We start from the raw sequence: 10913 nt of genomic DNA on the forward strand, positions 1-10913 counted from the left end.
TATCAAAGAAGAAATTGTTAAAGCCACATCAAAGAAGAAATCTTGGTTAGAACTGATCGAATGACACACCCAATATCAAATTCTTAAAGCCACATCAAAGAAGAAATTGTTTCCATCATAATATAAAAGCAATATGATGCAGAGCAAACGGATCTCCGAATATGGATTCCATCAAACAATATGTGTGGATACAAATCAAGAATCCACCAATACAATAGTATAAATCTTCAACCAAAACCCATAAAAACAAAAGGAAAAGAAAACGATTACCAGAAGAACAAAAAGCAGGGAGTAGGCGAGGAGAGTCGACGGTTATGAAAGATGGCTTTGTGCTGGCGTGAATCAGGGGAGCTAGAGTGGGAGGAGAGTGAAGAGTTAGAAAGCACGAAGAGAAACTGAGGATTTAGGGCAGGTTTTTTCAAATTGAAACCAAAACTGAACCGAATCTAAGAACATCTAATCCAAACCAAATTAAAATAATTGGTTCCGATCAATTTTGCGGTTTGACCAATTTAGCTGCACAAACCTAGATACACAACTAGGTAGCCCTTCTCCAATTATCCGTGGATATCTGATTTGATCTCATGGTACAACTGCCAAAGACACTACCAGCTTAGGGTTTATTTTTGTGGTATTTTTGGTAGTCCATGATCTAATGGTATTTTCAACAAATATCATCTTCTAACTTTTATTATCCCAACAACGTGTTGTATTAATGCCCCACAAGGTGTTATAATGGCCATCACTTTTTTGGGGCAAGCATGTGTGCAATATAATGAAGAGCTTCCTAAACCATTGTAATATCCGTAATTTAAAACCTTGTCGGTTCCCACGTCCTAAGACAGCTCTGATGATGGCGAGGAGCATTGTCGCGGCAGGAAGACTACCGTCGGAGAGAAAGGCGTCGCGTGGCGCCGGCGTCAAGGACCCTCAGCGGTCACCACCCAAACCCACTCCACTCCGGCGTCCCCATCGCTCCTGAGACCTTGCGGTCTCTTTCTTTTTCTTTATGGTGAACTTTTTCTTTCTCGGGACCTCGGGCGGTAAGAGCCGCATTCCCGTCTCCCCTTCCTTGCCCTTCAGGTTCTCCTTCGCCACTCTTCATCAAGGTAGGTCTTCTTCTCGTTTTAAATGGAGAAAAAAATGGTCTTTTTCGGACAAAAAACGACTTTTCTGCCCTTCTTCAGGCATTGTTGGGATTTTCAGTTAAAATTATCTATTGTTTTGTAAATGGTTTTCTCGATTTCACATATCGTGTAAAAGTTCCACATTTCCTCATCGGCGTTCTTGTATCTTGAAATGAGATATGGTTCACTCGATTACTGAGTGCCTGTTAAATTAGGCACCTCAATTTGGTGGATCGCTGCTTTAATTGTTGTTTGTTCTCGATTTTTTGGGTCGAACAGATGTCTCTAGTTTTCTCATGTAATTTTAGATTTATTCTGCCCAGAACTCCTTGGGGAAACGACCGGTTCGAGTGCTTTTTTTTCCCTTTTATTTACGGTCATCTGTTTACAGATAGGATCGGTAATTTAAATTTCTACGAGACATCTTTCCTTTGCAGCTGTCTAATTTCAGTATCTGATGTGAAGTAATTGAATTATATTGTAACCACCTAGGTTTTGTCTGTTTGTTTTTTTAGATAATCTTTTATTTTCCCCTTCATTTGTTTGAATGAGTTTTAGGAGTTGAATTGATCATGGCTACTATAACCTCTTTCATGCCAATAAATGTTAGCGCCATTAGAAGTCTAGATGTTCAGAGCTATGTCAGCCTGTTGACACTCGGAAACCGGTTTTTTTGTTGCGAGGAATTCAAGCCCAACCTCTTATGATTGTTAGAGCAAGCAGTCAGCGAGAGACATCAGTGAAAACCTCGGGTTTAAGTATCGAGGAATGTGAAGCTGCTGCTGTGGCTGGAATTTTTCTGATCCTCCACCTCGGTGAACGCCATCAGGGCCAGAACGAACACCAGATGTAAAACCACTTTTATGTGGAGATTTACCAGTTCTTGATGTTGAGGGATATGCAGGATACTTTTTTATTGAAACAATATTAGACTGTGTGATTGAGGATTTGTTGCTATTGGTTTCTATCTTTCTAGATGCTTTTCATGCTAATTTTTCCTTATTTTTTCTCCAGCCACTTTCTAGTTGCCAGCATCGTAAATGAAAGTCACAACATCGAGAGCAGCTTTCCAGGAAACAAACTTGTCGCCTCAAATTTCATGTTTCCACTATGTAGTCATGAAGGTTGGTGGAATTAAGGTTACAACATTTTTCTATTGATCAGATCACCAAATGCAGCACCAATTCATTGAGAGCAAGAAGAGGAATATTCAAAAAAGGTGGCTCAAAGGGACCAATGTTAGTTAATAAGAGAACAAAAGAGGAAAAGAGGGCTGAATGAGAGGGATTGTGGAGTACAAGCTGAATAAAATAGTCCTCTCTCTCTCTCTCTCTGTGTGTGTGCTTGTGTGGGCGAGCATGCTTGTATGTGTGCGCAACTATTTGTTTCTTGTATTTCTAGGTGAAGTAGATGTCCCAGTTGGACCTATGCCCGGATGTTATAGGTTGTGTTGGAGATATGGTCTTCTTGAAAAGGTAATTAAACTAAGAAGACTTTATGAGTATAACCTTTTGCGACTGTTGATTGAGTTAATGTTCTATAAATTGAAGACTTAAACTTTCTTACTCTTCCTGTTCAAATACCTTGAAACCTTACGAGCGCTAGTGCTGTTATTAATGATAATGGAGTATGGTTCTTGTCTTTGTATTATAATAAAGTATGGAGTAATTGTGCTTACAATCTATTTTGTTTAGAAATTTGAATTTAAATGTATATGTGAGGATCTGTGCGGGCGTGTGTTTAGTCCCACATCGGTTATTCGCCGAGAAGATCTTTGGTACTTATAAAAGACTAAGAAACCCAAAAAATACCTTTCGGCTAGCCATTTTGGGCGAGATCCTGGATTGTTACAAATGGTATCAGAGTGAACTCGGCTTATAGCCTATGTGGACTAGGAGATACTGCAATATGGGTTTATAGAGGCTGACCATAGGCTGATCGTGGTGCTTGTAATTATATTTGAATTGATTTGAACCCTTAGCATGACGAGAATGTCAGGGCTTGAATGGGGGGAGTATGTGAGGACTCGTGCGGGCATGTGTTTAGTTCCACATCAGTTATTCGCCGAGAAGATCTTGGGTACTTATATGGGACTAAGGAACTCAAAAAATACCTTCTGGCTAGCCATTTTGGGTAAGATCCTGGGTTGTTATAGTTCAACCAAAATTTTTAGGTTTACTTCTATGCAGGTCTACAAGGCACAAGATGTTGGTGTGAACGGTTTTGTGCTCTTTCCAAAAATTCTTGATGCATAGAAGGCCATTTTTAGTATGCAGGCTCATCTATTATTATTATTATTATTTTAATCTTGAATGGTAAAGAATGTGATACTTTTGTTCATCCAGTTACAAACAAGAGATGAAGCATTCAACGACAATGGTTTGGTACCCCAGGCAATATGCCTGCTGAAGGACAAATACCCTGACATTGTGAGTCATCTTTGGATGTTCACTTTTTTCATACTTTTTGACAACAAATGCTTTTTTAAAATTCAAAATGTCCAAGTTTATTTACTTTGATGCTGCTTGGATCCTTACTCCTCTGATGGGCACGATGTTATTGTGAGGGAAGATGATAAGCCATTTTAGTACTATCATTTGTTTTTTTTTTACAAAATCAAACTCATAAATATTTATCTCCATGTCAAAATTAGTCATCATAGTTTCCCTTAGCTCTTTGTGTCCAAAAAATATTCCTATTTTTTCATGCTAAATGGATGGAGAGCTGGATTCCTAATGAAGATATTTTCTCTTGGTTGTTCAATGAAAACCATCACTTGTCTGTTTTGGAAAACAAAGGAAGATTCTTGAACCACAATGGCTGGCTGAAAATGGATTCTCTTAGGGAGGCCTTTCATGAGTTATTGGCTTGCAAGAATAAGTGGCGGTTTGTCAATCATAAATTACGGCTTTAACCGAAAGCTTAATTCATATTGTAATGCTCCTTTCTGAATTTGTGAGAAGGGACTAATCATTATTGTGTTTTGCTGCTGCTCCTGAACCTTTAATTCTCAATTTATTAGTAATACTTCTTTTTACTGAATGCAAAATGTGCATGTCATACTTGTGTATTTGGCATCAAGTTCAAGCTCGATTCATTTACCCTTTGAATAAGGTTTGATGAACCAATTGTACCATAATACTTGCCACCCCGTACCACTACCAAGACACACCAGCGCATGTATGGTCCTGTATCAGCAAACCAAGTGTTGATATGTATATACTGTGCTGTTATGTCATTGGCATTCCTCCGTACTATGTTACTTCAAACCTTGCTTTTGAAAGAGGAAAAAGAAAAAGGAAGCAATAAGCATATTCCTGATGGTATCTTGAAAATGTCACGCCCCCGCCTGCACGGGGCATGTGAGGCACCCAGTGCCCACGTGGGGGCCACATGAGGGAGAACACGGGTCTCTCTTGCCAGATATTGTTCAGTTCCAGGGCCTGCACGCGCGCGCACGCGCCGCTCAGACCCCTCCCCGGTTTTGTTTTTCACCCAAAACGCATATGCAGGATTTGGAGACATCCGCTTCATATACCCAGGCTCTGAAACGAGTCTAGCCGATATGGGATCTTTCATTCACCCACCCTCAGACTAGAGCCGTCCTCGGCTCTGATACCAAATGTCACGCCCCCACCTGCGTGGGGCACGTGTGGCCCCTATTTCAAAATGCTTGTTAACATTCTTAAACTACACAAGAAGTATCCTTTTTGGTCAGAATAGTAGCAAAAGGGGAGAATGTACTATGTATACATTAAAACGTACATCTGTTAACAAAATATTTGCAGTAGTCAGTGACAAAAAATTGTAAGCTGGGATTTGTACTACAATCTAGCTCTTTGGCTTATAATCTATGGGTTAAAATGGATGCAACTTCTTATGTTTTTATCCATTTTTCCTGTACTCTTTTCCAAGAGAGAGAAACTTATAGGGATGATCCCCTTTTTGAGTATAATTATATAAGCTGGGTCTTCACATGGTAGAAGGCCTCTGGTTAAAACTTCTGTTTGCAAGGAAAGCAGCACCAATTAGCGAATGTTGATGTCAGGCGGAGAGCTAATCTTAAATGTTCATAAACTTTACTTGGCCGCGCCCTATGTAGATGGCATAGGGCTTGATCTTGTTGGCTAACTTTGGCAAGAATGAAAATTATTGTATCTCTGAACTATGTAAACTTGTATGCAAATATATATATGGCTGCATTGCTACTATGGGATGATCTGACATTAGATGTGGAGAAATGGAGGTAAGTGCATAATTCACGTGAAGGCGTGAGGTGCTTAAGGTGGGGCTTGCAGGGACGTGGAGGATGGGGATGGAAGTGCTTGTTCTTGGAGCTATCCTCCTTTCTCTTTTCTGTTTTTTGTTCTGCTTTCCCTTTGAGAGATCTTTTTCAACATAACGTTCATGGCTGATACTGATACAAATGGTATTGGCCAAAAACTGCGCCATGCTAATGTCCAACCACAAAAAAGTTGTCAAAACTAAATTATATTTGAGGACATCATGGAACTATTTAAGAAAGTGTTTTGTTTTAAATACACCAAAATGTAAAACCAAATCAATGTGCCCTAAAAACAGGGGCAGCCTAGTGCATGAGGTTCCTATCATTGCGAGGTTTGGAGAGGATCAGATTCATACAACCTTACCCCTATATGCAGAGAGATTGTTTGGAGAGAAACCTTACCGTTGCACCAAGACTCACCCTCAAATCAATAAGTCTTGCTTAATTGAAAAAAAGATTGTTGTACTAGAGCATGATGATACAGAAAATGATAACTATTTGATAGGAAACTATTGGTAAATAGAAAACTGAACTTGAGGCTTTGATAAATTAAGAAGCTCATTCATGGTTGTGGAGGCCACATATTTACAATGCCTAAGGGGCGGTCCAAGTTGAAATGTTTCAGAAAAAAATTAGTAGCAATCTTAGCCTGATTTCCTAAGCGAGGACAAATGTCCCGGTGCATAATTATCATCGATCAATCTCACAAGAAATACTGTTATAATAAACAGTTTCTAGAAAATCACGTTCAGGATACTCGAGGGCAACATGATGAGCACTACTTAAAATCATAAACTTTCAAATGTAAAATAATGGATTGAAAACAAGGTCAGGTAATAGTCTTAAGCAGTATTACTGGTTTTGCTAGGTCTTGTATACAGCTTTTGTTCATAGAGGTTTATTAGTATCAGTTTATTAACATAGAATTGACTAGATTTGTAATCCGTTCTTCAGGTGTCATCATGAAGATGAAAAAGATCATCAGTTGTGTAAACAGGCTGTTTGTCAGGTACTTCTGTAATTCCCAACATTTTGTAGCTATTATTAGATTATCCATGTCATAGACTGCCCTGCTAATCAATGCATATTAATTTGGCAAATAGGCCCTTGAAGGTGCTCATGTTGTTAGTCCTAGTGACATGATGGATGGCTGAGCTGCAGCAATATGAGCAGATCTGGATGCTGAAGGCTTTCAGGATGTGTCCATTATGTCCTACACTGCACAGTTATATTATCAGATTTCAACTTCTCTGTATGTTGCCCACTGTCACTACTGATAAAACTTTCCCAATATGTGATTCATGAGTATTGGACTAAGCATTATTGACATGATATATATTTTGACCAGGTATGCTAGTTCATCTTAAGGTCCATTTAGAGAAGCTTTAGATTCCGATCCATGCTTCGGGGACAAGAAAACAAGTGTATCTCATTAATAGCATGATGGAATTTATTGAGGTAGTTCATCTTCTCGTTCAGTCCTAAGTGCTTGTCTGGCTTATTTGATAAAAGTTATCAGATGAACCTAGCAAATTATAGAGAAGCCCCTGTTGAAACTGAGGCAGATGAGGATGAAGGAGCGGATATTCTTTTGGTGAATTTCTTCCCATAAGATATAGGATTGATTTTAATCAAAATTATGTCTTGGGCTGTCGCCTTCAATATCTAAGTACCTTGCATGTTTAGGCAGGTAAAACCAGCAATGCCATATTTGGATGTTGTATGGCTTCTTCAAGATAATTCTGCTTTACCTTTTGCTGCATATCAGGTATATATTATTGTCAGATCACTTCATCATGCATCTTTTAAGCATTAGTTTACTATCTTCCTCATCGTACATTGTATGTTTTGCTCATAAGTGTTTTACTGTACTAAGAACAGTTCATCTCTTGATTAATCTTCCGTCTAGTTATTAATTGGCTGCTGGAAACTCTGTTGACAGACAACTTTGTTCATAGATGATGATGTTGATCTACTTCTCTACATTTTTTCCCAAATGGCTGTTTGATCTATCTACTTCTTGCTGTCTTCTTGTTTCTTTAGTGAATAGGTCATAGCAAGGAGACTCACCTCTTGATGCCTATGCTTTAATTTTCTGCTTATGTTATTGCATCCTACATGATAACCAACAAGCCTCTCCATATGTCTCTTGATGCATGCATGGTAGTTGGAACACTTCAACTGATGGACTGTCTGGCGGGCATTAAAGTTCTTCTTATTGCCAACTCATGTCACAAGCTAGAAGAGAATTTAGCGAAACAGAAATTGTTCTAAGTGACTTATGTAATTGAGCATAAATTAGCAAAAACATCTTCTTGGACAAATAATGGTCAATTTGCAGGCAGGGGATGTTATCTGAAACTGGAAAACCAGCTTAATCTGGATGGGCCAAACTATGGCATGTATTAATGCCCCTCAGAGAAGTTGTGAGCATTATAACTACTTTAGGGGGATCCTACTTCACAGGAAGATCTTTCCAATTATTTTTTGCTTCTTGCGGCAAGGCTTTTGTTTTCTAGCTTATGGGCCACAACTTTAAAAATTTACTAATCCAACTGCTTGTAAACTTGTTCCCAGACCTGAATCAGAATGGAGGTTTTTTCCCTGAAGCTAGTATAATTTACTCTTTGACGTGAGCATTGTACTGCAACTATCAGTCTGTTTCATGTGTAGCCAAATGCATAATTACATTCTTTTCTGTTAAATTTTCTGTTCTCTTCAAGATCCGCATTTTTCGAAATTGATCTGATCTGTTTCCCTTTGTCTCAGGTTTCTGGCGAGTATTCTATGATCAAAGCTGGTGGCGCTTACAAAATGGTTGGTGAAGAGAAGGTTATGAAGGAGTTGCTGCTGTGCATCAGACAGGCTGGTGCAGACATCACCCTCTGTTGGCTTGTAAAGCTGCAAGCCATTTATGCACATGAGATCAAGGTAGACTGATGTCAGTCAAAATTTTTGAACAAGATTCATGGGGACACCCCAAAACTTGTACCAGGTTTTATGTTAAATTGTTCACCTGTTGCTCGCTGAAACTGTTAGCCAGTGAAGATTTTATGCGTTGAGTTGCTCTCTCTGGGGGTGATCAGATAGTTGACTGTCATGCACATCTCGAAAATGATCTTTTTTCTTGAAAAAGAAAAAATGCCAAAAAATGATCTTCCTTGGTGAAAAAAGTCCGGGAACATGTGATATATTGGTTCATGAATTTATCTTTGATTCAAGCGATTTCTTCCTCCTAACTGTGAATCTAGTTAACACAGGCATTGTGGTATGTTGGTTTGTGAATTGATCTTTCCTACGAGTGATCTCTGCCTCCTAACAGTGAGTTCGGTAAATTAAGGACTGACAATGTGGATTGCAGGTATGCTTTAGAGCAATTGATGGTAGAGGAAAAAAATTGGGAGTTAAGAAAGCGAAGAGAAAGCTTTGGCAGCGGAGTGGGGATATTTTGTGCAGACGGTACAGGAAGAGGAGGAGATGGAACTAATTTTTTTGGTTATATAATTTTCATTGTGAGGAAAGCAAATGGATGTGGGCTACCTCTGGCAACAATTAGTGGCTACAGCTTGTCAACAGCAGCAACAAGATGGCAACTGATTCATGTGGTTATGTGGGAGAAGAACAACAACTGTTTATGAGCTGATGGGGGAGAGCATAGCGACTTACAAAGTTGCACTCAGATCAAAATGCTTATATGGGAGGAAGGTGTGCTTGTATTCCCTGAAACCTTTTTCCCTATTCTGTTCAAATAAAAAAGTGGAAAATTTCCCTCTGCACTACTCACTCATTACTGTCCATCCAACTGCTTAGTAATGCAATGTTTGGATCCATACGTGTAGCTAAATAATATACTGAAATATTATTATTTTTCTTCTTTTTCTCTTTAAACTTCCAAACTGAACTATTGTTCAAGATTGGATGGACGCCGGTAGTTTTTATTTATATAAGGGCATGATCATCAAGTTCTCAATGAAAAACACTAGCCTTTACCATGTCATACATCATTATATTATTTAATTGTGTAGATTTGTTTCATGCTTCTAATAATTGCTTACAATCCAACCTAAATTTGGTGTTATGACTCTTTTTTGAGAAAACTTATGGGGATATACAGGTTTAGGAGGAAGCTGCATGTAATAATTCTGATTTATAGGGAGTTGTATTGATGATCTTTATTTCAAGTTTGAACTCAACTAAGACAAAGGTTAATCAAACCGGTACCGGGATCCGTACTTGTTGGCTGCCGGTTCGGTATAGTACTGGTTTGATAGGGGCGAAATGGACAGTTCATCCTAGTTCAGTAGATCGTTATTCAAGCCTTTTGGAGAAGAGGGGGGTGGGCGCGAACCGGTTCAAACCGGTGCGAACCAATGGTTCTACTCTAACCCATCCGGTTCGGAGCAGTTTACGGTATTTTTTGAAAATACCAGCCAAACCGTATCGGTTCCATGCCAATTCGGTGCGGTATGGGGCAAACTAGGCGGTTCGGCATGGGGTGAATCAGGCGGTTCGGCTCGGTTCGACAGATCATGGTTGAGACACTCTAGATCAAACTTAATGGAAAGGACTTAAATATAAGATACTATCTTTAGCTAAGGATTATATATAATTTTGTTCTCAAGTTTGACCTTGTCCTGGCACTCAAATATGGATGTAATGGAGAGAACCTTAACAGCAAGGTGATTCACTTTGTAGAGCTGTAAGGATGGTTCTGCTTGTTTATGATCTGATGAAATTAAATAAACACAGTTCTTGAGAAGTATACTTATTCTGTATAAAACTCTCCTAGTCATAGCTAGAGTGCATTGAAAAATTGGTGATAGCTGAACTTGTGCTATGAAAAAAAATGATATCTAAATATAAGCATATATTCCTTGCAATTAGAATCCTACCTCCATATCTCATGATGATATTCTCTAGAATGAAGAGTTAACAGAGTCCAAGATGTTGGTGTGGACAATTTTTGATATTTTGAGCATGTTTACATGGATAAAGTTTGAAATAAGTTGTCATTACCAATCGGTACCGTGCCGAATGTATCATATTGGATGCACCTTACCGGTACCGAATTGGTACACAGTCTTGTACTGTACCAACATTTGGCATGCCTCGCTGTCCATACCGTATTGCATACAGATCCTATGATAGGATGGTATTGGTACGGGGTTCGGTACCGAGACGGTGAACTTTGTTCAAAAATGTTAAAGCTAAAAAAAACAAGAGACATGGCCTACTGTTGTAGTCATCAATAGAAGATGAAGAATTCATTAATGATAACAATAACTGAGAATATGCTTTCTTAATCACAATTACTATGAGTTTGTGAGCAAGACATTCCATTCCATGTTAGGAAGTTTTTTCTGTTTGCAGCATGGCTTTTATTCAATACTCCAAGTATGTCTAGGTTGTTTATTTTGATCAGCATACAATCTTTATTTCTCTGATGCGCATGATGGAAAAAGATTTAGGAAGATGGCACATTTTATTTTACCATAAACTTT

At 38.8% G+C, this 10913-nt stretch overlaps 1 protein-coding gene across 1 annotated transcript; it reads left to right on the forward strand.

Moving 5' to 3' along the window:
• Positions 1–853: 853 nt before the first annotated feature.
• Positions 854–8569, forward strand: LOC113463429 (delta-aminolevulinic acid dehydratase, chloroplastic-like). The gene is made up of 8 exons (XM_039130583.1): positions 854–936; positions 2142–2251; positions 2529–2602; positions 3317–3352; positions 3473–3556; positions 6875–7006; positions 7103–7180; positions 8182–8569. Exons 1-8 carry the CDS (start codon positions 854–856, stop codon positions 8350–8352), a joined length of 768 nt encoding a protein of 255 aa, XP_038986511.1. The 3' UTR covers positions 8353–8569.
• The last annotated feature ends 2344 nt before the right edge of the window (positions 8570–10913 follow it).

The sequence above is a fragment of the Phoenix dactylifera genome, chromosome 1, assembly GCF_009389715.1.
Source record: "Phoenix dactylifera cultivar Barhee BC4 chromosome 1, palm_55x_up_171113_PBpolish2nd_filt_p, whole genome shotgun sequence".
NCBI lineage: Eukaryota > Viridiplantae > Streptophyta > Magnoliopsida > Arecales > Arecaceae > Phoenix > Phoenix dactylifera.